Genomic DNA, 26,977 nt, shown 5'->3' on the forward strand with positions numbered 1-26,977 from the left:
CTCCAACACGCGCGCGCGCGCACACACACACACACACACACACTCAAGATTCTCGGTTCAGTCAGAGTGTTCCCCACGGATTAGCCTGGTCCTAGGGGATCCCCTCTTCTACATCACAAACAAAGGAGCCAATGAGATACATATTGCATGCCCCCCAACACTTAGGTGTCCACAAATATTTATGGAGTGAATGAAAGTTCCCAAAAACAAGAATTAAAAAAAAAAAAACAAAAAACTAGCTGTAAGACCCTGTTAATAGGTTAGGCTCTGAAGAGTTCTAGAGGTTCATGATGTTTTGTAATTTTTTATTTTATGTTTTTTAGAAGATTTTATTTATAAGAGAGAAAGAGAGAGCGTGAGCAGGGAAGTGAGGGAGAAGCAGGCTCCTGGCTGAGCAGCAGGGAGCCGGACATAGGACTTGATCCCAGAACCCCACGATCATGACCTGAGTGGAAGGCAGATGCTTAATCAACTGAGCCACCCAGGCACCCCATGTTTTGTAATATTTTAAATAATGGATTTCAACATCCTTCTCCCAGATTTGTGGGTAGAAATAGAAAAGGCTAAATTTCGGGAGGGAATGTGACATTAGGCTACAGGTTGAATATGGAGCAGGACCAAGGAAAAGCTGAGCAGGAGGAGAATAATCTGTGTGTGATGTTGGATGAGCTGTCTGTTTACTCTTGTTTCCAGAACAATGGAGCTCACCACTGACGTCAATGTGCATGAAGAAACAAAAGGCTTTTGGGTGTGTGCAGGGTGCAGCTGGACCTGGATTTGCTTGGTGTGTGTGGGGGGGGCGCCCACGTGTGTGTGTGTGTGTGTGTGTGTGTTAGGGAGGGGTGAGGAGGGTGTCTAGAAGTCAGTGTCAGAGAAGCAGGAGGAGGGCCACTATCCTCTTGGAGTGTGAGCTGTGCATAGCAGGCCCCCCAGGGCTTCCATGGGAAGGGCTATCCTGATGAACTTTATTTGCCCCAGTTTGCATCTGGGACTGACAAAGTTGCACACACATCTTGCCAAGGAGAAGGAAAGAAGTGACTCCATCCCAGGAATTCCCAAGTGTAGGTTTGCCTGCCGGAAGAACAGGACCAGTGCAGGGACAGACCAGAAACCTCTTCAGCCCTTCTGAGCCCAGCCAGCCCACTCTCCCTGCAAGGACCCTGCATTTTCAGAGCCTGCCTTGGAGGCTGTGTGCTCTTTCATGTCCTAGGAGCAGGTCTCAGGCCTCTAGCCGGTCTGAGAGGAAGTTCCACTCTTCTGGCTTCACGGGCCCCAGACAAAGCTTACTGAAAGAAAAATGGCCATGGCCATGGTGGTCCAGATCCAGCCCCGTCTCCCAGAGCCCTCTGCCCCAGGCCCGTGTTGCCTTTGGAGCTTGCGCCTTCATAAAACCTTCCTTTCCCCAAAGCCTTTCCTTGCCCTGCTTCAGGCGCTGCTCGCTCCGTGGGCCCTCTGCGGGTAACTCTGGCCTTGGTTAATCTACGATCCACACCGCCCAAATGACTATTTACGGTCCCTCTTCAGGAATGAGACGGTCCTTCTTCCCTGATGACATGGTTGGGAACACGTCATTTATTTCTTTTGTACCTCCTCCTAGTAAAATTGACCCTATTTGCTGAATCAAATATTGCGACACGTGATCTCAAAAAGCAGCAAGACCGCCTGGAAGCTGGCCGTCCTGGCCGATGCCGAACGAGGGTGGACCTCGGAGCCCCGGTGGTCATGCACCCGGCGCTCCCGCCCCCGGGGCAGCTCCAGCGCCTGGCGGAGAATGAATGGGAGTGAGTAAATGAATGAATGGGAAGGAGTGAATGAAAGAGGTCCGCAGGCAGCTTCTCACAGGGGCGCGCCCCGGGCCCGTTGGCGAAGGTGGCGGCCTTCCAAGGCCCGGGCTTCAGCGAGCGTTGGGTGTCCGCCCGGCCCGACCGAGGTGCCCTGGAGCCGGTCCGGCCCCGCGCCGGGCTCCCCCCGGCCGCGGTGGTACGCACCACTCAATGCTCCCCGAATCCGCGGACGCCGGCGGTCTTGAATGGAAGGCGCCGAGGCCGGAAGTGGAAGGGACCACTCGGGAGGATGAGGAGGGGGGACAAGCGCGTCGCGTCTCCATTGAGGAACCAACGCGGTGAACATGGAGTTCCATGTGCGTCTTATGTAAAGAGAGCGACGGGCGCTGCAGCCAACGGACACGAGGTGCTCGCAGGCTCCGCCCCCACAGTATGCAGATAAGGCTGCGCTTCGGCCAATGGCGGGAGCCGGGGGCGGGCGCGGCGCGAGCAGTCACGTTTTCCACTATGTGACAGCGGCGGCGGCGCTGCGGGGTACGGGCTGCTGTCCGCGGCTGCTGTGGGGTGGACGGACCGACGCGCGGACGGACGCGCGGACCGGCGGGGACGCGGCTCGGTGAGGGCTCGGCGGGCGCGACGGGCGTTGCGGGCGCGGCGGGCGGACTGGCCGGCGGCGCCAGGCTGGGGCGCCAGCCACGGTCCCGCAGCCGGGCTGGTTACGTAACCGCCGGGATGGGCCTTGGGCCGGGCAGTCTGGGGTCCGGGTGGACAGGCTCTGGGCGGGCGGCGGTGGCTCCTGCAGCTCACGGAGGCGTGATCCCAGGATTTTCTGGGCTATTTGACTTCTTCTCTCCTTAAAACCGGCCTGGGGGGCGGTGAGGGGGGGGCGAGTACTGTTATCCCCATTTTACAGATGGAGAAAGTGAGATCCAGATAGCTTAGGCAACTTGTGTAGGGTCATGGAGCTACTGAGTGACTGCCACATGGGACTGTCGTTCTCCAGATGATTTTCTTTTAAGGACCCACTCACTCACTCCTCCCTGTGTCCCATGGAGAGAGGGCGGGAAAGGCTGAGGCAACTGAGGTTTAATCCACCGGTCCTTGGGAATATGCAGGGCCCCTTAGGGAGCTGGTTTCCTCCTCAGGAAGTCTCAGGCTGGGGAAGGACCACTGATGGACACTGGTCTAGGAGCATTACCTGGACAGCCCATGGGTCCTGTGGACTGGGTGAGCAGAGAGACAAGAAAGTTCCAGGGTCAAGCTAGGCCTATAACCCTGGGGACAGGGAGTCCACAGCCACAATCCACCCCCTTTACCTCCCCTGGACCTCCCTGTATTTATTCCTTCTCCTCAGACTAAGTAGAAGAGGGTCCCACTTTGTGATGCAGCAATCACACCATCTTTTTTAAAAAATTGATTTGACAGATCACAAGTAGGCAGAGAGGCAGGCAGAGAGATGGGGAAGCAGGATCCCCACTGAGCAGAGAACCTGATGCAGAGCTCGATCCCAGGACCCTGAGATCGTGACCTGAGTCAAAGGCAGAGACTCAACCCACTGAGCCACCCACGCACCCCAATCACACCATCTCTTGTGGGTCACCTTGGTTGCCAAGGCACAGACATGGACCGGGGGTGGTTAGTGGCCTGCTTAAGCACTCCAGGAAGGCCAGGTAAGGGATGAGAACCCTGTTACCAGGGTTTCTGTAACCTCCACAAAAGAGAGCAGTATGGAAAGCTAATTCATACAATAAAGTTAGAAGAAACCCTCGAAATCATTCAGGGCAACACCTTGGCTTGACAGATTGGGAAACTGAGGCCCTGATACCTGCTGGGCCTGGGTTTGGGCTGTCTCCAGAGTCTTTCCATATTCTGAGGGTCTTGATCTGGGTCGGGATGAGCTTTAGACATTCTACGAAAGCCTGCAATTGGGTGCTGAATGCTGAGTGGGCTGGAATTTGAGGGGAGGAGCCCCAGGTCTCCCAAATGTCAAGAACACCAGCACCACGTCAGAAGCTCCTCTATGAATACAGCTCACCTCCTGTTTCTGATACAGGAGGGGCCCCTGCCTTCTCCCTGGCTGCAAAGGAGATATACCCCACCCTCTACCCCTATCTGGGGTTTCTTGTCTGGGGCTGGGTTTGACTGAGAATGAATAGGGCTCTCTCTGAAGGCTTTAATTGGAAACTGACCTCTTACATACAAGGTTAATCACTTTTTGTAAGGTGTAGGAGTAAAATGAGGGAAAGGGCTCCTCTCTTTTGAAGCGGAAGCTACGTGATCTGCCAGCTCAGAGATGGCACTGTGGGTGTCCTCCGTGATCTGTCACCAGCATCTTGGTGTGATTCACTGGTACAGAACAAGCACAGCCTGGCTTTCTGTGGGGGCTGGGGTGCTGGGCAGAGAGTGGTGACTCAGCCACTGTTCTGGGACTCCGTTTTCTCATCTGCACAGAGGGACTCAGATCAGGCAACCTCCCAGGCCTGTGTCCACTCCTAGGTTTTTGGGTTCTGGTTACTCTATGGTTGATTTCCTCAGGCCCCTACGCAGGGGACAGAGGGGTCTGTTGTGACTTCAGATCCCGTAACATTCCCTCATGAGCCACGTCTGCCATGCTTCGAAGGAAGTAGGAAAGGTTCTCCTTGTTGGCACTGTCTCTTGTGCACCACTCAACTTTCAGAAAAATACTGGTGGGCACAGCTGTTTTTAAATGGTGATGTAACTTCACCGGGCCTCAGCAACCACAGGCTCGGCCAGGTTACTGAGTGGCTAGCAGGACCTCTCAGCATTTAGTCAAAAGAAGAGGGATGCTGAAAACTGCCCTCTTGGGCAAAACTAAGATGAGACACATAACCCCTCTGTGCACCTGCTCCACGCCGCTCCCACCCTCTACCCCCTGGGAAGCTGGTCCACTTGCAGACCCAGGGGGCGGGGTGGGTCTGGACAGGAGCCTCTGATGGGTACTCTCCCTGAGCTACTGTTTGGTTCTAACTCTCTAAGCCCCAGGTCTGTGACAAGCTTGTTACTGTGTTTCCTCGTCCAGAGCAAATCAGAAGCAGTAGGTGAGTAGGGAGGGCAGGCGGTCATGGTCACAGGCATTATCAGCGGGGAACGGTGGTGGAGGGGACTCCAGCCCTGAGCAGTGCTGCAGGCAACGAGGGAGCAGTGGGAACAGCTCAGGTGTTTGCAGGCACCTGGAGTAACTCCTTCCATGGACGCTGAGGCCAGGAAGCTGATGTTTTTGCCTTATTCCTGTTTTAAATCTCATGCTTCTGCGTATTTAAGGCTTTGGAAACAGAGTTGAGAGAATCCAAAGGAGTCTTAGTGAGGCTGAGACATGCGTCTCTCCTGCCTTCCTCCCTTCCATATTTGGACTGCGTTTTCCTCGGTTACCCAGCTGTTGCCATGGAGAGCGCGGGTGTTTATTTAGCAGGACAAACATTTTCTCCAGATTACAGCAGGCTGGCCTCAGGGAATTGGCTCCTACCAGGGAGGAGCAAACATGTTACAATATTTGCGGCTATAAACTACCATGGGCTCTGAGACACAAAGTCCAGACTGCGAGAGCCCTGTTCTGTAAAGTGTGAAAACAGACAGACTTCACCTTCCTGTCACAAGTTAGGCTGGTGGTGACCCTGGAGGTGCATGATGGCTGGGAGGGCCACCAGCAGCCTCGGAGGGGACTGGTAGAGTTTTACCTCTGGAGCTGGGTGCTAGCTGCACGGGTGCACTTGCTTTGTGGACGTACATGGATTAAAGACACTGACTTTTAATTTCCACAAAGAAATGCAGTACCATCCCCTTAGGCTCAAGGGCTCTGAGTGTGAGAAGCTTTCACCTGTCCCGGAGTCCTGGCGGTGGCAGTGGAGGGTGGACCCAAGGCCCGGGCTGTGCTTTCATTCCCAGTGTTTTTCCCCATTGATCACGGAAACTATGAATACATGCGAAAGTAGAGAGGATGGCGTAATGAACCCTCATGAATTCATCAGCGGGCTTTAACCAGCTGGCTTGAGGCCCCTCTCTTTCCCTGCCCCTACCCACTTCCTCCCACTCCGGTATTATTGTGAGGCCCGTCCCAGACTATGATCTCACTGCAGACTGTACTTTATAAATGTTTCTCTGTCCAGTCAAGGCAGCCCTTGCGCTTAAGGCGTGGTCACGTGACCAGCATCAGGGTCCAAGCTCAGCCCTTTGCCTTCAGTCCGCCCATTCTCTGCGGCAGAGCTAATGGGCAGACATCTGCAAAGGGGGCAGCAAGGAGACTCTAGGGACAGGTCCATCCCAGCCTCCCCAGCAGCCCCTTTTCAGCCTGGCAGTCCTTTCCTTTCTGGGGCCCCCTGTGGCCCCAGACTATGAGCACTTCTCCCCAGGAACCAGGTTTGCCCAGGGATGCCCAGGGTCCCGGCAGGGCTGGCACGTGCTGGTGCTCTGTAAATGCTTGTGGAAGGCAGGAGACGAAGTACGCTTCGATGAGCAAGTTGGTTTTGCCAACTTGGCAACATGAAGGCAACATGAAGAGCCAGTGGTGCTGAGCAATGCGTTTTCTGGAATGATGAATTTTCAGGTGATTTGGTTGGCTTGTTGCTTCACATTTCTGCCATGCTTGTCTGCCCCTCTTTGCAAAGATTTATCTCACCTAAGGTAGTCTTGTGACTCCTATTCAGTGAATCTTACTCAGACTTGCTCACAGGGTCTGGGAAGGCAGCAAAGCCAGGAGTTCTCTGAGGAGCAGAGAGACAAGCCTCTGGGGCGCACATGGAAGCAAAGCACGTGATGCCTCCTTCCAGGATATGTCTTCATTGCCTGAGCTGGGGATGGCCGGCTGAGCTCCTTGTCTTTTTAAATACAAGCCAGAGACCACTCTGGTGGCAATGAAATACCTCCTTTTAAAAAATTATTTTGTTACCCCATCTGTTTTCCTGCAGTGATTGGCAGTGATGATAGAAGCTAGCCTCTGTTGGCTGCAGCTGTGTCCCAGACACTTGGCACACACAGGCTGTGACATTGAACCCTCCCAGCAAGTCATGAGAGACAGGAGCCGCTTCAGCCCTCTTACAGATGAGGAGACAAGGCATGGGAGGCTCAGGAACTTGTCCAAGATCACGGGGTCAGGAAGCAGTGGAACCCACTGACGCCCTTACCATCCAGGGCAGCTCGCTTAACCCCTCAACCTTTACACCTCACTCACAGAAGGGATACGGGCTGCTTGTCTGGGGAGGGCTGTGGGATGGGACGATGAAGCGCAGGGTACTGGGGAGGGGGCGGGCGGGTTGAAGAGAGGGAATGCTGTTGCCTCTGCCCCTGGGGCAGCCCCTTGGCCACTCTACTGAACTGTAGTGAGAGCCTCTGCAGAGGTCTCCTTGCCTCCAGCCCGTGAGCCCATTAGAATTTAAGTCAGATCCTGTTGCACAGAATCCAGTTTCCCATCTCACTCAGAATAAAGCCGAGTCCTTGCTCTGCCCTTTTGAGGTGCCCTGTGATTCAGTTCTGACCCCATACCACCTCCTTGCCCACTCTGCTCCAGACTGCACCACCTTCCTCAAATGTCCTACCTCAAGACCTTTGCAGTTGCCCCTCCACCCCAAGCCTGGAATGTTCTTTCTCCAGCACCTTCCCGGCCCACTCTCTTACTTTCTTCAGTCTGTCTTTGTTTGGGTTCTCTTAAAAGCAGAACACCTGATGCAAGCATTTCACTTGGGCTGGGGGGGTGGTGTGCAGTCCCAGGCAGCGAGAGTGAGCGAACAGGGGAGCAGAGAGGTTGGGACACGGGCTGGTCTGTCAGCCCACGGGGCTCATCAGAAAAGAAGACAACGAAGAAGAAAGGATAGAAAGAAGAGCTTTTGAACTCCATTCAAGGGAAGGATGGGGGGTGGTTACCTGCTGACCTGTCCTATCTCCCATCCCCCACAGCCAAAGTTCACCCCGGGGGGGTGTGCTGTCCCTCTGGGCCAGTTGTTTCCCTGGCCCCTTCCGCAGCAGCTGGGGAGTCAAGGGCCCACCCTCATCGTGGGCCGCTTTGTCTAAGGCCATGTGTGGCCAGCCTGGCCAGAGACTCCAGGATGCCTTAGATGTGAAGCCATGAGGATCAGGGGAGCGTCTCCTCAGACGCAGCCACAGGTTGGGGGAGAGAGCGGTCAAGAGGCTGTGAATCAGCTCCACACACGGGGGCTCAGGTACAAGGTAAAGTGCACTTGCCTTCTCCGGAAGCACTCCCAGCCTCTCCCATGCCACACCCCTCATCTGCTCTGTTGCTGTCTCTTGGACCGCTTAGCATTCTAAGCCATTACATGCCATTCCCTTGTGGATCATCTCTTGTTCCCACTGGGATGTTAGTGACACGAGGGCAGGGAGGACATGCGTCCCATTCTCTGATGTCCAGAAGCGCCATGTGTTGTTCGGAGCGAGTTAATCAGTGGAAGACAGCATCTAGCCCTGCCTAAATGCCGTCTGTCCCACTGTTGTTCTTTATTGTTCTATAACTTGTTCCTTGGTGTCCTAGAATCTTCCCCTTTCAATGTGTCTTGTTTCCCTATCTTTAGTAGGTACCTAGTATTCCCTAGCACAGATGTCCCAGGCTTGATGTCGCTAACCATATGTGTGGGCTCTGGGGATATAGCAGAGGACAACTGAAGCTCCTGCACATTGGGGTGGAGTCCAGCGGTGAGCTGAAGGACCGGAAGCCAGGCAGGGGGTGGGGGGCAGGTGGGGGAGGAGTCAGTGCTGTTTGTGCAGGATGGACAGGCTCTTGGCAGGGTCCTGTGGGCACCAGGGAGCAGCAAGTGCAAAGTCCCTGGGGTCAGAGCTCAGGGTCAGGGCGAGGAGGCGGGCCACAATGGGAGATGCTCAGGAGGCAGCCAGGAAGGCCACACAGAGCTACAGACACCCATGCAGACTGGGGCTGTGTTCTGAGCCAGGGGGAGCAGAGGACTGGGGTGGGGCCAGGGAAGCACAGGCCCCATTTGGAAATTGAGGCTGGGTTTGGCCAGGGACTGGATCCACTGGCCACTGGATAGTGGACAAGATGCCTGAGTTGGGATGCCAGTAGCCTCCCTGTGGTTGGTCCTTGGATAGTTTTCTCTCTCCATACAGCACACTCCTGGGTCTTTGTGCACACGTGCAGGCATTCCTGAGAAGTGGAGAGGCCTCCTAGCAGGGGAGGGGCGAGGGTTATAAAAATGTCCTGGGCATGCCCAGAGTCCCGTCCAGAAAGACCATTAGTGACCACAACACACAATGTCCCCCCTCTTGCACAGATGGACACTAGATGCCATCTGTCCTGTCGATTCTTGGTGACCTCATTCTTTGCGTCTTCCTCACGACTAATGAGGTTGAACATTTCTCCAGGTTTGTGGATCTTCAGTGTTTTCCTTTGTGGGGATCGCCCATCCTTATTCTCTGGTCTCTGTCTTTCCAAAAGTGAGCACTTTCCGTGTTCTCTTTGAGTCAGCTAAGGCATCTCTGAAATGTTAAAAAACAAGCAGGCCAAACAAAGACTGAGGAGTAGACTTGCTTGTTTTGTTTCTAACTTTGGTCAGGTGTTTCACTGGTCTGGGGCTTTGGGTTCTCTGTGAGTCAGGATCTTGGCCACCTGCTGCTGCTGAAGCCACAACAAGCAGGCATGCTTAACTGGGTTTTCCTCCCTTTGACCACAACCTTGGAGACCATCTTCCGTGTATCAGCTCTGGGGCCTGTATCTTCTGCCCAAGACTCAGTGACTTTCCATTCTTTGTAGGTAACCTGTTTGTTTTTCCTGTTTGCATGTGAGTAGAATTTTTTTTTCCCCTTGAAAACATCGTTTTACATCGGGACAACTCTAAGCTTGGACTCTTCATGTAACTGCGTTGGTGTTCAAGGAGTCCTTCGACTGGCAGTTCCAAGTCTGTCTTCAGCCAGAATGGTTCTCTTGGTATGTATCTTTCATTAGAGTCTCTGTTTCACTGTTGTGACATTTCTTTCAGAAAGAGCTATTTTTACCTGCAGGTAAAAACACAGCTCTGATGTAGCTGCTCTTTTCCTTGGTGCTTTTCAAAGTTCCTTGCACTCATCCTCCACATTTCTGGGGCCATCTTCTTCGTTATCTGCTCTGGACTTGGTCTTTATGATTCTCTGTTCTACGGTGGCATTTTCCTCTCACTCTGTGGCTTTAGCTCATCCTTCATTACTTGTTTTCTTAAATCCACCATTTCTCGATTGTTCTTTATGCTACAGAGTAGGTGCCATCCTGAGTCTGCTGGTCTCCCCATGCCATGCAGGTTGTGTTCATCTGCTTTTTGCTGCACATCTTTTTGGAGGACTCACATTAGCTTTTTCCCATTTGTTGCTTCCTATACAAGACAAGGTCTGATGAGACCTGCTGTTTTCCAGAGAATGGTGTGGTTGGATTCTCCATGGGTCCTCATCTTCAGGAGCAGGCAGGCCTGGGATCCAGCATTGTCACCTGTCTTGTGTGGCCTCAGTCAAGTCACTGGCCTGTTTTCTCATCTCTAGACAATGGAGAATGGTCTCTGTTATGTGGTATCCAGTGGTCAATGATCACAAGGGTTACATGGAACAGTGTGTGTGTGTAGTTGTCTGTAATAACCAGGTATCTGGCCTGTTCCTCAGAGCACTTGGAAGCTGTGGGGTGCACACTGCCTGTGCCCAGAGACTCTACTCAGCAGGGCCCTCGGGATCTCCCCCGCCCCCCTCAGTGCCCAGGGCTGGCCTTCCGGGACTGTGCTAGTGGGTCCCCTTACTATCTGGGTTCCTGACCATGAAGATCAGGAGGAGAGAGAAGCCAAGGGTTTATACCCCCAGCTCTGTTCCCCCAAATTACAGGTTGTCTGGGTTCCTCTGGTTTCATTAACCCTTAATTCCTGCCCTCCAGGCCTAGGGTAGTAACAGCTTCCCCCTCCCCATGCCTGCTTAGCTTCCAGGCCCAAACATCTTTTGCTTTCTGCCAGGACCCTGAGAAGATACGTCCGCGATCCTTCTCTCCCAAAGATGTCTCTCTCCCCATCCTTAGGCTCCTGGTTGAACCTCTCCCACCTTGCATACTCCCTGCTTCTGCTCATCCTTGGGGTTGTCTTCCAGAATTATTGCAAAAGCCTTAGGGCTGGTCTGTCTCTTTCAGCCCCTCTCTACCCTCTTACCCCAAACACGGAAGTTCAAGTTTTTATGTAGCACAGTGGTGAGGACCCTTCCAAATGCAACAAAGATCACTTATCTGGTACTTCCAACCCTTTCGTGGCCTGGTGCTGCACCCTCCCACAGCCACGTGCACCCCCATGCTGCGTCGGAGCTCCCACCTTCTTGGCCCCTTCACAGAGCAACACCTGCTTCACAACCTCCTCTCTCCCTGAAGTCTCCCTGTTTCTGCAGCTTCATCTGGGGTTCCCCCTACATACAGCCTGGGCTTGGGCTCTCCTGTAGCTTGTGATAGCCAATACTTCCAAACCGCGCTGCTCCCCGCCGTCATCCGGGGAGATTTCCCCAAGGCTCCCCACGTGGTGGGTGGTGCCACTGACGCTCTTTCATCCTCTTGTGGCCTCCCAGCTAAGCCACCAGCAGTTTGATGACTGGGGGCTGTGGCCGCAGGATTCATCTGCTTTCCTGATTCCTGGCTGGTAGGAGAGAGGAGCTAAGAGCCCAGTGGCTAGGAACAAAGAGTACCTGTTATTGACCCTGACTGCTCCCGACATCTGCGGTGAAATGTGGAAACAGATTCCGGGGAGCACTGCCCACGACGGCCACAGGGCCTGATGACATTTCTCTCTCCCAGCTTCACTGCAGAGCCAACATGAATGGATATGCCGAGTACCCCCCAAGCCCCGGTCCCCCTGCCCGGGAGCCAGAGGAGCCTGAGCCCCGTGGAGCCCAGCTCCAGGAAGATGTGCACATGCGCAGTAGCTCCAGTGGGAATGAAACCGAGGAGAACCGCTCCCCGGGGCAAGACTGCCAGGGCAGCCAGGAGCTGGAGATGCTGGTGGGGGCACCCAGCGCCTCCCCAGGGTAGGTGGGGCCTTCGGACCACTGAGGCCAGGCCTCTTGTCTCTTTTCTCAGCATCTCATCCCACTGTCTGATGGCTTTTGTGGTCTTTAAATCATGATTCCCATGTTTTTCAACATTTAAAGAAAATCTTATTAAGAATAACTAAAATTTACTATAATGATGCTGCTGTTGATGTTGACCTCCTGACTGTGGATGGGTAGATGGCGAGTGAGCATAGTGAGATCTCAGGAGCGGGGGGGACTGGTGGCTCTACTAGCAGCAGGTGTCTGTACAACATGACCTTGCTCTGTCAGTCCTCCCAGTACCTGAGACTTGAAGGTCTTACGCTCCGGCTTTATCTTAACCCTGTGTTTCTTGTAATTATCTTACTCTGTGTGGGATAATCTGGATTGTCATCACTGGTTGGATGAGGGGGTGGACAGAGCCTGCAGTCCTCTGAGACTGACCTTTATTTCTCGTGCTCACAGTCCCAATACGTTCGACCTCATGATGGCAAAGTCTGAACACAGCACATCTGCAAGTGGCTGCAGGTAAGGCCAGTCACAAGTCCCTTGCTTTACGGTCTCTGAGGACTGGAGATTTGTAATTGGAGGTGAGTTTGGGGGTATTGTGGTATTTTGCAAGCCTCTGCTAGAACCTGTCGGTCTGTGCAGCTGTCTGGGCTGGGAGCCGGCCTTGCCCTCTCAGACCCCATCTGCTCGGGGCCCCTTATGATGCTCCGGATCTGGAGCTCCTACAGCTCTGACTTCACAGGCCTTGTCTGCACTGTAGACATGTTCATCTGGAACATTCCTCCCCCTTTCTAGGTGTGGTAACAATGGTATCCTTAATTTCACATCCACAGTCATTTTCTTTTCTTTTTAAGATTATATTTATCTGAGAAAGAGAGAGAGAGAGAGAGAGCGAGCGCACATGCAGGGGTGGGAAGGGAGGGAGAAGCAGACCCCCCACTGAGCAGGGAGCCTGACACAGGACTTGATCCTAGGACCCTAGGATCATGACCTGAGCCAAAGGCAGACCTTTAGCCGCCTGAGCCACCCACCCAGATGGCCCCCACAGACATTTTCGGATCACCACTGGAGCAAACTCCAGCTCTCGGGCCTGGATGTGTGGACATCTGGCCATCTTCTCCTGAGACATGATTCCTGCTTTCTTTTTGTACTGTCTGTTCTAAACAGGGAAGGGCCCACCTGTTTTGTCTTCTTCCCATCTCTGTAGCCTTATGTTTAGAGCTCTTTCATACAATTCTTTCCTCCCTATGGTTTTCCTGTGTTCCTCATTCACATTTCTGCCACAGGACACCAGTTGACTGTCCTCTGTCATTTCCATTGCTCTATCCTTTTCTGTCTGACACAGGGCAGGAAGGCACAGCTTTGAGGGGCAAAGCCCAGCTCCAGCCTGGTGGGTGGGACAAAGAGCCCGAGAGGGGGTCGGCTTCTGCAGTCCCCACTTAGGTGAGTGTAGTGGTTCTAGGCTAGGGCTTTCCATCTCCACAGGACATGGCAGCATCAGGAGACATTTTTGGTGGTCACAGTTGGCAAGGAGACTTCTGGCCTCTGGTGGGGAGAAGGCCAAGGGTGCTGTGTATCCTGCAGTGCCCCACAGAGAACCACACAGACTGAATGTCTTAGTCGTCTGGATGAGAAATGGGACTAGAAGTGCAGGAAGGAGGAGTCGGGAAGCTAACATGTGATTGCCTCTTTCTTTATTGCCGTAACAGCGAGCAGTCCGCCAAAGTAGACGCGCACAAGGAGCTGATAAAAACGTTAAAGGAGCTGAAGGTCCACCTGCCAGTAGACAAGAAGGCCAAGGGGAAAGCCAGCACGCTGGCCACCTTGAAATATGCGCTAAGGAGCGTGAAGCAGGTGAAAGGTACATCCGGCTCATGTATTTGTTCCCAGCTTGTTGAAATAACGTGGATTGTGTCGACTTTCTAAAACCCAACCCTGAAATTGCAGTAGGAAATTCTAGAAGTCTGAAGTCTTTACAACGTTTCTACCGTACTTGACTTTTAAAGGAAAAAACAAAAGAAAACAGGTAGAAAACCAGCTGATAAAAAGGAATGTATTTACGATGTGAAGGTTTTCTGCCGTGGGATGGGGTCAGGTCAGGAGAGCCCAGCATCCTCTAGGCTCTGGCCGGAGTTGAGCTGGAGTTCACTGAAATGGATGAGCAGCTCCGAGTGCAATTTCAGAGTAACACCTACAGTGTTGAGCCGAGGGCTGGTTGTTCCTTTGAAAAATAACAAGATCTTGCCAGATCTTATCCTCACAGGACAGTACTTTTCAGCTCCTGCACCTAAGACCTTGGGCAGTCCATTTCTTGTTCGTCTAGAAAGGCATGAATTTCCATCCAGATTGTCTTTTATTCAACCAGGAAACCAGGACTGAGCGCCTCCTTCCATCCCTGGCGCACAGTGGTAAGCCCTCCACGGTCCACATTCTGCTCCTGTTGTGGACATGCTTGGACCTTTTTATTAGGTGACAGAAACTGTAAGAGCTTTTAGGACTGGTCCATGGTCTAGACCAAGGCTTTCACCTGAGAACACATGTGCGGAAGTTTTCGTAGATGCAGTGCAGAATCCATGAAGGAACACTGCAGTTGCCAAAATATTTACATCATCAGCTCAGAACCTTGACATTCAATAAACTCCAAGCCCCTTCAATAACTTCCAAGAGCCCTGAGTCTTCCTTCCCTTGCTGCTGCAGCTGGACTCCCGCTGAGCAGGTGCCCTGCCGCCCCTCCCCCCCAATCTCTTGGGTCTGTCTCCAGGATAGTAGAACACACCGCTGTGAGGGAGGTGCCAGCATTTCTAGCGAATCATGAACTTGACTGCTCAGCAAACTCCTGCAGACACCCATCCCTGGAGGTTTGGGCCGTGACCCCTGCATTCAGTGTCATCTCAGATGTTTTAGCTCTAGGCGGTCAGAAAGGTCCGTGCAGCCTTGCCTCTCCGTCAGTGGTAGTGGGATGGGAGCGTTGAGAATTTCTAAGTTTCCTCCAGCGTGTCAGAGAAAGCAGCAGGAAGCCTGGAGAAGGTATCCACGTGGGCATCCTGATTTTATAGCAGCAAACACTGGGGTGAGCCCTTTCTTGTTACACAGGAAACCACCTGTGCTTTGAGGAATTTCTTCACTGTTTCAGTACCTTATGACCAGTAAGCAGGGACAGAAGCCAGCATCTCGTTAGGGCAGGTGATGCCCTCTCCCAGCAGATGTGGGAGCCCCTCTCCTGCTCCACTTTACCTTCACGTATGTCACACACACACACACACACACACACACACACGCTGAGGTTCCAGGGGACCCTGCAGGCAGGGCAAAGCAGCGCAAAGCTTCTCACGGATAACAATGGATACGAAGTCCTATTTCAAATAGTCTTTGTGTCTTCTAAAGTTTGGACAACGTTCGTCAGAAGGGCGTCATTGCCTGTCCTGTAAGGTCTGGTGGGGAGGGCTTGCACCAGGCATGGGGGCCTGGGCTCTGCTTTGTGCTGGCATACACTGGCCTCCTGGGTGCCCTCTGCAGCCCCAAGTTTCTCTGCCAGCTCCTGTCCAAGGCTGTGTCTGTTTGGTGAGGGTTAATACCGTGAAAGCAGACACCATGCTCAGCCAACCCACCCAAGGGTGCTCATAAACTTCGGGGGGAGGGGAGAGGTTCTCTGAAGGGCAGGTCTGCCAGCACCCCTCCCTGGGGACTGCTCCCAGCCTCAGGTTCTAGGTGGGCAGCCCGCGATAGTCTGCCCCCAAGAGCCGTATACGTTGTGGGGTGAGTGGCGCTGGCGTTGGGCTCTGTTGGGACCAGTCTCCTGCAGCGTCTCGCATCTCATGCTTTTGAGTGAGGGACTCTGTCTGGATGGGGGTGTCTGCCCCGGCCCCAAGGAGCAAGTGCAAAAACTGCCACAGCCGTCCCAAGAGGAAATGTCAGCCTTGTTTCGTGACTGAGGACCTTGCTGGCAAAGTGAGGGTTAGGAGGAACTCTGTGCCCATGTTATGTAAAATAATGTGCACTTACCATCTAAAAAGTTCTGTAATCAAAGGTCTTCAGACTTTTCAGGCAAACTAAAACAGATTTCTGTTTGCCTTGCTTTCACATCTCTCCACTCGGTTCTCGGCATCCCAGGAAGATAGTGTGCGTAGCCTCCTTTCTCATGAGAAGAGTAGAGCCCCCAGCACAGGGAGGTGGGGCCATTTTCAGCCCCCCTTGGTCTCCTCCGCAGCCAATGAGGAGTATTACCAGCTGCTCATGTCCAGTGAGAACCACCCCTGCAGTGCCAATGTGCCCTCCTACACCATAGAAGAGATTGAGAGTGTCACCTCCGAGTTCATTGTGAAGAACGTGGTAAGTGTCAGACATGAGTGACGTTTTCACCCAGAAAGCGGAGCTTCCCCCAGTGAGTTGGCTGAGGCTGAACACTGGCAGTCAGGGGTTTTAGGACCATGGAGTCTGGAATTTCGGGAAGTCAGCTAAGACCTTAAATAACAATGTAAAGTCCAGTGACTCAGACATAGCTACTGTGTTGGACTCCCGCTGTTTTCTGAGAGTTAGTCCTTCTGTCATGGCTGATCCACTCCCAAACCTTGTGTGTGTAAGAGCGAGCCCCACCTTGACTGAAGAGTTACCAGGTGACCTTAGGCTCCCTTTGTGGGGGCGGGGGGGCTGGGATTTGAACTCAGCTGGTGAGACTCCAAAGCCTGTGCCTTTCTAAGACCCCGTAAGGGCAGGGCACCCTTGGAGGTCTAGGGGAAGGGAAGCGAGTTGTCCCTTCCCCTGTGCTCCTACTTCTCAGAGAGCAGACATAAAGGCAGGTGGGGATCCAGACCTACTGGCATCATGGCAAAACTGGTCTGGAGAGTAGGGCTCCCCTATCCCGCCCATCTCCTCCTTCCGATGCCCCCACTGTGGTGGAACCTCCTGGGGGCTCTGGGCCAGGGCTCAGGCCACTAGCCAGCTGGGAACAAGCCTAGGTGGGAGCCTCTAGCTGCCCAGGCGGCACCGCCTCACCCCCCCTGCACCCTAGGAGAGAGAGGGGCTGGCAGAGGTTTGTGGTTGTGGGTCCCAGCGAGAGGGAAGGGGCTGGAGCGGGGAGCCCAGAGGCCTCTCCTGACCTCTCAGATCTGTGCCCCTTGGGGAGGGGCAGCCTTTCCTCATGCAGCTGCTGCTTCCTTCCAGGGTATGTTTGCTGCGGCCGTGTCCCTGGTCACCGGGAAGATCCTGTACATCTCTGACCAAGTTGCCTCCATTTTCCACTGTAAAAGGGACGCCTTCTATGGCGCCAGGTTCGTGGAGTTCCTGGCGCCCCATGACGTGAGCGTGTTCCACGCCTCCACCACGCCTTACAAGCTCCCGCCCTGGAGCATGTGTAGCGGAGCAGGTGAGGTTTCCAGGGCAGTGGCCTAGCTGCCTGGGCTTGTGCATCTATAGTGTGGAGAATGTGGGGGCTGCTCCTTCTGGGGGGGGGTGGGGTTGGGGGGTGCAGGCACCGCAGGCTGAGCTGTGTGCCCCCTGCTGGCCCTGCCTCATGTCAGGCTTCCCAGCCAGGCTGGACAGCCCTGCTGTGGCTGCAGGCCATGCTCCATGGCCTGTCTTTGTCCCCCTCATCCCACATGATCGGGAGGATTCAGGGTCCAGAAGCCTGGACGCTCTTATCGCGGCCAGTGCAGGCCTTGCCCATATGTAGGCGTAGGACAGGATGGTTGACCAGAAAAGTCTTAGCAGAAACATGGCATGGGATCCTGGCAGAAGGTACCAGATCAGCTCAGGCCTTCCCTGCAGCTACTCCCATCCCCCAACCCCACCAACGCTTTCAGTGAGCAGAGTGGCCAGCAGAAGCCCGCTCTTGACTTGTGAGTCTGGCAGCATCTGTCTGCCTGCCCCTCGCTGGGCCCTGGGCCCTCAGAGCTGAAGGTGAACACATGGGCAGAAACACTAAGCAGCCAGGACAGGTGACGGGAAACAGTGGGCCTGGGAGTCACTCAGGCAGGCGTGACCTCAGTCGTGATCTCCTGGATCGCAGGTCCCTCTCCGTTGCACACACCCCACCTCCTCCTGCTTGTAGTCAGCTGGCTGGCCAGGCTGCCATTCCACCACCGCCCAGCGCCACCACCGCTGTTCCCCGGCTGTACTTTCCTGACAGTGGGCCACCTGGGCGTTAGGATCGACTCACAAAAAGAGATGGTCGCTTTTGGTTTGGGATATAAAGCCACCCACCTTCTCCAGAATTCCCCCCGAGGACTGCCCAGTCAGGTCCCTAAAGCTTGCAGTGTGTGTCATGAGAACCTGTAGGTCACTGCGTGGAAGGGACATCACTCCACATGTGGGTTTATGGCACAAATGGGCCGGCACTGGCTCCCTGGGATGATTGCCTCCGAGTTTGTGTCTGAACGAAAAAGAAAGACCAGCTGACTTCTCTAGGGGCTTTCCAGGCTGGAGATTTTATACCATTTTCCCCTACTAGTAATTTCCTACTTCTCCTCTTTCATTTGAATAGAGGAAACTTTCTGTGAAAGATCAATGTCTAGGATTCCCTTTTTAAAAAATCCTGTGTTGTGAAAACACCATTTCCTCATCTTTGATGATGCTGCTGGAGTGACATCATGTTTTTGCTAGGCGTTTCAGATTTTGAAGTAGGTTAACATTTTAACAGAAAGATTGATATAAGCTTTGAAGTGACCTGAGTTGCTTCTGTTAGAACTGAATATCCCCCCCAAAATACGTGGGTTGAAATGTTTGTTTTTGTGCAAAAATTCTGCCCATCAGTCAGTCTGTCTCCTGGAGTTAAATTTTTAGTTGGTGTGTTTGTGGGAGCCTGTGAACTGTTTCAAAACTGGTAAACAGCTGGTAGTAAGCTTTTAGCATTCCAGAATTTGATATGTGCTACATTCATGAAATATGTTTGACTTTAGTCAGAACTGTGAAGAATGATCTCTAAGGGCTTCGCTTTCTGCTCATGTAAATACGCATTCACTTGGGGCGCCTGGGTGGCTCAGTGGGTTTAAGCCTCTGCCTTCGGCTCAGGTCATAATCCCAGGGTCCTGGGATCGAACCCTGCATCGGACTCTCTGCTCAGCGGGGAGCCTGCTTCCTCCTCTCTCTCTCTGCCTGCCTCTCTGCCTACTTGTGATCTCTCTTTCTGCCAAATAAATAAATACGCATTCATGCCCTGACTCCATAGCTTGGGGAAAACTGAGCGCTGTCTGTACTGTGCTGTGCTCTAGGATGGCTAACTTTGGACTCTCTCTCTCTCAGATTCATTTACTCAGGAATGCATGGAGGAGAAATCATTCTTCTGCCGTGTCAGGTAAGCCTGTGACAGGTGTTCCCCAACTGGGAATGGTACAAGCCTTCTCTCCTGAGAATCTCTTATGGGGTTGAGGAGACGTAGGACTGCCCCCCCACCAGTTCCTGCTGTGCTGTGACCTCTGTGTCCCTCTGCACCCCTGTTCTTCAGGGTAGAAGCTTTGGGAGACACGTGCCCCTGCCATGTGTGCGCATATTCCTAAAAAGTCTATGTGAGAAGATCATTTCCATAACAAAGTATTGAGACAGCCTGGTCAACAGTGGGGTGATTTCAGTGCCCCACAAGGAGAGCCTGGGGAGCCTGGACTTGGTGTCTGTCACCTGGCAAGCTGCCTAAGGACCCCTCACTGGGAAGGCATATCCCCCAGGGAGGACGCAAAACACACATGCAGCCTTTAATTCAAATGTGTGTTTTCCCAGGGAGAGCCCACAGTTCTCCAGCTCTCCCAACAGCAGGCTTTTGGCCCAAAACAAGGTTACTGCTTGAGTGTCTAGTTGCAGGGTCAGGAGCAACCCCTGGCCAGGTCTGGGCACTCTCAGAAGCTGGGGTTGGGGCCTCACCATTGAAGCAATGTCCATCCCCCTGATGGAAGTGCTCTGGAGCAGGGCTCCTGGGAGACCTCCCACCGCCCAGGGCTGTTCACTCTCCCGTCTGCCCTTGATGTCATGGGCATCTGAGCGTGTGGGGCCAAAGCACACACCACAGGCCCAGGCCAGCACGCCGAGCTTGCCCAGGTTACCAGGCAAGGGGCCTGGCTCTGTGTGGCAGGCTTCTAGACAGAATATGAAAGGACTGTTCTGGGAAGAGCCACTACTGGGGGAGCAGTGACTAGCAAGAAAGGACAATTCCTTCCATCCTAATTGCAAACCTCTAACTGGGCCTCCTCCACAGCATTGGGAAAACCCATGAGAACGAGATTGACTACCACCCGTTCCGCATGACGCCTTACCTGGTCAAGGTGCGGGACCCACAGGGCGCCGGGGGCCAGCTGTGCTGCGTGCTGCTGGCGGAGAGAGTACACTCGGGCTACGAAGGTAACTGCCTGGCCAGGGGGTGGGGGGCGGCTCTGTCTGGTCCCTTGTTGATGGTCCTGGTTCACACCTAATGTCCGTAAGGCTGACCGCCAGCCCTGGCCTCTCCTTCCAGCCTTGGGCAATGTCTCCATCTCCCTCTAGATGCACACCCACATTTGCCCCCTGGCCTTCCCCATACCCGGGGCCAAAACACCTCCCCATGTCTGTTACAGGGGTCCAGGTGCTGGCATCTCCCACCCATGACCAGCCTGTTGCCACAACCCGAGTGCCCTTCCCCCTTCCCCAGCCACTGCCTTCCATCTGTGTAGTGAGAATGGCCCTCAGCTCCAGGTCCCCAAGCCCCTGCCACCCTTATGCACCCCCACACCCGGAAGAATGCCCGGACACCACTGCCTGCTCAGAACCCAAACCACACACCCCCAACCTGGGCCCATCTACTGTCCCCTGCATTCCCCACCCTCTCTGCTTGCAGTGGCTTCTCTAGGCACACTGGCCCACTGACTCCCAGTCTGTGCTCCTGCTCTCTCCTCCCTTCCTCTACACGTAGAAAGCCAGTCATCACAGTAGGTTTATCCCACCTGCCCGTCCGCGGTCCTGCTCACTTCTCAGGCCATCCCCTCCCCACATCTGGGCTTTCCCTTGAAGCCCAAATGACCCCAAGGTGTTTGGCCACACTGATTCTGTCCTTCTGGCCACCTCCTCCCACTGAATGGCATCATAACGTGGTCCTCGTGTGGTACCAGCCCCCATACCTGGCCTGGAACCTTCCTCATCCTGGCAACTCAGCGACATGGCTTCAGAATTCTCAGAGGGCAGGAGCTGTCTGTAACTACCAACCTCAGGGACCCAGTCCAGTCCACGTTTCCCAGTACTCAGGACCTTGTCCCAGGGGTTGATGAGGTCATCTTTTAAAAAGGTGTTTCTTAAAACTGAGGGAAATGTTTGGTGAGTCTGTCTGCAGAGAACATTCTCTTCCACACGGTCTATAAAGATTTAGAGGGGTTACTTAGATTTCAACAAGTTATTCCCCTGATATGATCTGAGTCTTCTTCAAGAAGGAAGCTTTGGATATTTAGTGTTTTGTCCATGAACTTGGTGTTTGAGAGAAATTCTGGATAGATGATTTCCTTTACGCTAATTATTCCACCACCTTTGCCCGCCCTAGAAACTCCAAAGTCCCCAAGACAAGGATGTTTGCTGAGAATTTTGAATCTAAAGACTTAACTCATTTCTTAAAACAATTTGTTCAGCTACCTCTCGGATCTTAAAAATCATGAATTTGGCCTTCCCCCATGATTTCGTTGAGAGATGCTTATGTGTCATGACACGGTTCTGTGAATGTGGTGATTCTTCACTTTCTAGACTAAACCTTCCACAAGGAGGTTAAGAAGGCTGGCTGGCGGTCATCGAGTGTAGGGTCCGTTCCCCGTGCGGTGGGCTATCTCCTGGGTCCACTTGTGAATTTTCTTCCTTTGCTGCCTATCCATCTGAATCTATGTGGTATTTTCTAGTAGCTGTAGTATAACTGTCCTAAATGTGTATTTGTTAGAATCAGAAACCTATATAAAATTCTATTCTTTCAGCCCCTAGAATTCCTCCTGAAAAGAGAATTTTTACGACCACACATACACCAAATTGTCTGTTCCAGGATGTGGACGAAAGGTAAGTGTGCCATGACACTGACCCATCTGCCTCCCCACCCCCACCCCCACCTCCTCCTGCACTAGGCTTGTCTTGAAGTCAGGACCGTACCCTTCACGGCAGCTGACTCGGTCACATGCTGGTTAGTATTTCACCATGATCTTGGGGGTTCCCTCATGGCAATTGAGTAAAGCTCAGTGAACGTTCCTGTTTTTGACATTGAAGCTGTGTAGCTAAAATGAAGGCTGTGTGTTGGTTTTACAGAGGTGAGAATCCACAAAAATGTTGAACTTTAGGCAATGAAATCCTTCTGGAATTGCACTAAAAATCTCCTGCGATGTGAATATTATGTAAAGGGGGTGTCTGGGGTAGCTGGGCATTGTTCTCATTAAGTGTATCTTTATTATCCTGTTGAAACTCGTTTTAGAATCACACGTGAGTGAAAGATGGCACAGCCATGGGTGGTGGGCTTGGGACAGGGTTAGGATGGAAGCTGGAGACACCATTGATAGGATCCCAGCAGAGCTGCATCTGCAGGCCTGTGTGCCGCAGACTGCTCCCGGCGTGGGAGCTGGAGGGGTGCTGGATCACCTCCGTTCTGCCCTGGAGAGTCTGCTCCATCTCCCACCCAAGGCGCTCTAGCTGGAGCAACAGCACTGTTGAGAGAGTGTTCTGAGTTGGCTGGCTTTGGGGGAGGCCTGTGGAGCGCCTTCCCCCAGCTCCCCCTGCATGACACCGAAAATACCATTGGCTGCTGGCAGGGGTGGGGAACAGCTTTCCTCAGAAGCCCCAGGGGGAGTGGACCTGGGTGTACCGGCGCTCTGGGCTTTCTCAGATGGGCCAAGGGGGCCTCCACAGGTGCTATCAGGACCCAGGTCACCCCCTGCCTACACCTGGCACAGAGGCACCAGGCATCCACCCTGGACAGGCCACAGAGCACAGGACAGCTGGGCAGGTGGCCAGGACTCCTCCCCACACTCCCCCTTCCTCCTGCCTTCCCTTCTGCCCTTCCTCTCTTCTCCCCCCCCCCACCCCGTCCTCCCTCCCCCTTTCTTTCTTCTCCTGTCCCCTCTTCCGCCTCTTGCTCCTCCTCTTCCTCTCCTTCATCCTCCTCTTCTCCTCATCCTCCTCCTCCCCCTCACCTTGCCAAGCCTTGACCTGGAAGGGTGCCAGGAACATTTTGTACATCCTGTCAAAGGAAAATATAGGCCTGGAGAGAGTGTGTTTTGGACCAGGAGGAGAAAATTAAATAATAACACTGGGCCCACAAGAAAGTTCCAGTCTACTGGGAACAAGCAAGCTTTGCTCTAAAGGCTTGGAGAATGTTCTTCCACTGGAGCTGAGGAGTTGGAGGAAACGACAGCTCAGAGGCAAAAAGACTGGCCTCCAGGGGAAGGCTGAGACCCATGTCCAGGAGAGGGAACAGTAGCTGAGTGGGCAGAGGACGCCCAACAGAGGCAGAAGGGGCACCAGGAAGTTCATCCCCAAACCTTCTTCTAGAAGGTAGAGTAGCAGTGGCAGGAGAAGAGCGAAGGCGCCCAGCCTACGGTGACTCTGCGGGACTAGACAGACACAGTGGCCAGAGTAATAGAAGGGAACACTCTGGCAGGTGGAAAGGAGGCACATCGAGTTTTCCAGAGTCCAGGCAACACTTTTTTTAAAAGAAGGCCATGCCAGCCCCATCTGGTTGAACTTGCTAATGACACGAAGAAAGAAAAGATCTTAAAAGAGGAACAGCAAAAACATGATCATGATTTATTCTTTCAGAAGCTAAGCCACAAGGCTACAGACCTGAGCCTGTACTAGGCGGGCCTCATAGGGCCAGGTTTTCTATCCTAGACCTGGGGGGAGGCTTCTGTTTGCTAATTAATTGAAACACTGTTCTCTGTCAGCCTCATTCCCACACCTTGATCTTTGGGGAATTAGGAGTCTGTGACTTTTTCCCAAGGAGCAGGAGGGTTCCCAGAGCCAGTCTGCTGCTCTGCCTGGAGGCGGTGTTCTGGAGGGGGTCCCTGGAGGGTAGTGGGGGCGTTGAGGCCCAGCGGGGACTGCCCCTGAGCACAATGCCTGTGCTTGCCTTGCAGGGCGGTCCCCCTTCTGGGCTACCTACCTCAGGACTTGATTGAGACCCCCATGCTTCTGCAACTTCACCCAAGTGACCGGTCTTTGATGCTCACCATCCATAAAAAGAGTAGGTCCCATTTCCTGGGAAAGCTTGGGATCAGTGCCCTGTGTAGATGGGTAACATCAGTTTCCTGCATGTGGGGACAGATGCTATGGCTCTGTGCCCACTCCCTTTCTCTGTCAGTTGAGAGTAATCACCTCCCGTGCATCCCTTTGTGGGACCTGAATCTTTGGCACCTGGTTTTACTGTTGGCTTCCCTGGCAGGTGGCGGGGAGGGCAGGTTCAGCAGTGGTGACAGAGGTGCTGACCAGGCCAAGGGAGTGGGTGATCCGTGTCCCCACCAAGCCCAAGTTTTGCAGACACAGGGAACACTGAGCATGCTGAAGAAGACCAGTCAAGGATAGCAAAGATGCATGTCCTGAGATCTGTGGTGGCACTTCTGGAAACTTCTGGAAATACTCCGCTGTTGAAATTTAAAGCCAAGTTGTGTGTGGAGGGGGGTGTTTGAAAGCCACAGGGTTGAGGAGGTTGGCCTCTTAGAAAGTTCTGAGCTGACTCCAGAGTGGAGTGTCCCTCAGCTCTCCTCTTCCCAAGAGCACCAGACACCTGTCCTCATGCCCACGTGGCTCCCACTCTCACAGTTGTACAATCCGGTGGGCAGCCCTTCGACTATTCTCCCATTCGGTTCCGCGCCCGGAACGGCGAGTATGTCACTTTGGACACCAGCTGGTCCAGCTTCATCAACCCATGGAGCAGGAAGATCTCCTTCATCATCGGCAGACACAGAGTCAGGGTGTGAGTGCTCCCAGGGCCCGGGCCAGCCTGGGGACCCTCATTTCCCCCACCAGCAGGTGGCAGAGGGCAGGACTGGGTGGACAGGACCCAAGCCACCTCCTGTCATGTGCCTGTGACTCCAGGTGGGTGGGATCTCCTACAGCAGAGCATCGAGCAGGAGGGAGGGGCAGGTAGCAGCCCAGGGGTGTGCAGGGAGGAGGCCAGCCGGGCTGTGCGTCAGGGGGCCCAGCTGACAGACCAGTTAAAACTGCACAGGGGCCCTTTGAATGAGGACGTGTTCTCAGCTCAGTCTCCAGTGGAGGAGAAGGACCCGCCCCCCAGCATTCAGGGGCTCACAGAGCAGATCCACCGGCTGCTGCTCCAGGTGGGTATGCTGCCTACACGCCCTCCTGTCCCCCTGTGCCAGTGGCCCGGAGCTGCCCAGAGACCTGGGCTGGCCATCTCACTCCATCCAGCTCCACTCTGCGCCCCTGGTATCCGTGGTCTGGGCCTGGACAGTTGGGCACACCTGTGGCTTGCACAGTTGGGGGTGGCACCCTGGCATATTTAGGGTGCCTATGTCTGAGCTATAGCCCTGAGCAAGTGACTGAAAGACACACCCAGCCCCCGAGTCCACCCCTGAGGTCCTGCTGCCAGCCCACTCACGGCCCCCAACAGGTGCACTGGGTGGGAGGGGGTCACTGTACCAGGATCTGGGAGGCATGAGGATACCTTTTCCTTCTTCCTGGGGAAGTAGTTCTCAAGAAGACAGTGTGAGCACCAGTCCTCCAACTGGGCAGCTCTGCTTCTCTATCTCCTGAGACTGCGGCAAAACTGCAGTGCGCCTTGTCTCTAAAACCCCTGGATAGATCCTGGACTGGCCCATGCCGTGTGAGCCGCGGGAGAGGGTTAAATGAATCCTCTCTCAGGGGCACCCCACAGCCTGACCCTGCCAGCCAGCCCAGCCCCACCTGTCCTCACACAGCACCCGAGGCAGGTGACGGCCTCTCTGTGAGATAGGTGTGTGGGGAGCACTAACCCCACAGTGTCAGCCACACACACCCCCTGAACCGTGTCCAACACCTTCCTGTCTGCTGTGTCCCCAGCCCGTCCCCCACAGCGGCTCCAGCGGCTATGGGAGCCTGGGCAGCAACGGGTCCCATGAACATCTCATGAGCCAGACCTCCTCCAGTGACAGCAACGGTCACGAGGACTCCCGCCGCAAGAGGACCGTAAGTCCCTTCTGCCCCTGTCTATCCCTGTCCTGGGGAGACCTGGCCGCCCACTCTCAGAACCCTGTTCCCTGCTCTACTCTGCAAGAGAGGGGTGGGGACAGCCAAAAGCTGTGGGCACAGTTTGGGTGAAAATGACTTAAAGCAGGCAATCAGGCAAGAGTGAGGACATCACAGAAATGCCACATTGTTCTGCATTCTTGAGATGGCCAAACGTGTTTTCTCCGGCGCTGCCTCGCTCCAATTTCTGCAGCTCTCCTCTGTCCTCACCAAGAGGACAGGCTGAACCACAATAGGGTGTCCTAGAGGGAAAAACATGTCCTTTTGTTTCTCCTCCAGGAAATTTGTAAAAATAATGGCAACATCAAAAACAAAAGTCATCCTGGGGAATCTGGAGAACAAAAGGAAAAATCTGCAACAGGTAAGAACTTTCTTTCCATCTCCTTGACGAAACGTTAGTGTGGCTTTGAGTTTCACCCTGGATGGCAGGGAACTGACCTCCTCAGTGAGCTGTCTCCCCTCCCCTGCTGGGCAGCTGGCTCTGTGATGGTGCCCGGCAGCCTGGGCCCTTGCTCCATCAGGCTTGCTGACCCTTGTCACCGGACACCCTTGACACCTGCTGAGGTGGGCCGAGGCCTGTATTTCCACCCCCGTGGCCCCTGCTGTCTCTTGGCGTAGTGGCCAGAGTGTGGGTGCTTACACTCACGTGAACACATGTACACACTCACCTGAGTTGGGGGGACTGCCCAGCCAACCCACAAGCAATTGTCTGCGTAAATGGAGTGTCCCAGGGGGACAGCACCAGCTTTGTTCATGGGCCCCCCTGCCCCCTGGGGAGCCAGAGGCACAGGGGGCTGTCCACCACCCCACACTCCCTGAGGCCACCTCACCATGTTGCGACTTGGCACCCTTGTGCCTGGGCTCCCTATAGCCTCTCTCCCTGCGGGGCTCCTGCTCAACCCCTGCACTCAGGGCTCACCTCCTCTGGGAAGCCTCTGGTGGCTGCCGCATATCTCTTCTTCACCAGGAATTTTGGCACCCGGGACAAGTGGGGGTGCACACTGCTCTTAGTGGCCATGCTACAGCCTGTGTGGGTTTGG

General features: G+C 54.1%; 1 protein-coding gene across 1 annotated transcript in view; it reads left to right on the forward strand.

The window, feature by feature from the left end:
- The first annotated feature begins 2,236 nt into the window (after positions 1 to 2,236).
- PER2 (period circadian regulator 2) overlaps positions 2,237 to 26,977 on the forward strand; it is a 39,122-nt gene continuing 14,381 nt past the window's right edge. Inside the window, 15 exon segments of the mRNA XM_082690949.1 lie at positions 2,237 to 2,272; positions 2,275 to 2,400; positions 11,542 to 11,771; positions 12,240 to 12,302; positions 13,493 to 13,644; positions 15,991 to 16,112; positions 16,944 to 17,145; positions 19,020 to 19,071; positions 19,963 to 20,105; positions 21,689 to 21,767; positions 23,831 to 23,937; positions 24,513 to 24,666; positions 24,922 to 25,030; positions 25,752 to 25,877; positions 26,217 to 26,298. Of these exon segments, the coding sequence (XP_082547075.1) occupies positions 2,243 to 2,272; positions 2,275 to 2,400; positions 11,542 to 11,771; positions 12,240 to 12,302; positions 13,493 to 13,644; positions 15,991 to 16,112; positions 16,944 to 17,145; positions 19,020 to 19,071; positions 19,963 to 20,105; positions 21,689 to 21,767; positions 23,831 to 23,937; positions 24,513 to 24,666; positions 24,922 to 25,030; positions 25,752 to 25,877; positions 26,217 to 26,298 (1,777 nt within the window). The 5' untranslated portion in view covers positions 2,237 to 2,242.

Source organism: Mustela nivalis, assembly GCF_964662115.1.
Source record: "Mustela nivalis genome assembly, chromosome: 11".
NCBI lineage: Eukaryota > Metazoa > Chordata > Mammalia > Carnivora > Mustelidae > Mustela > Mustela nivalis.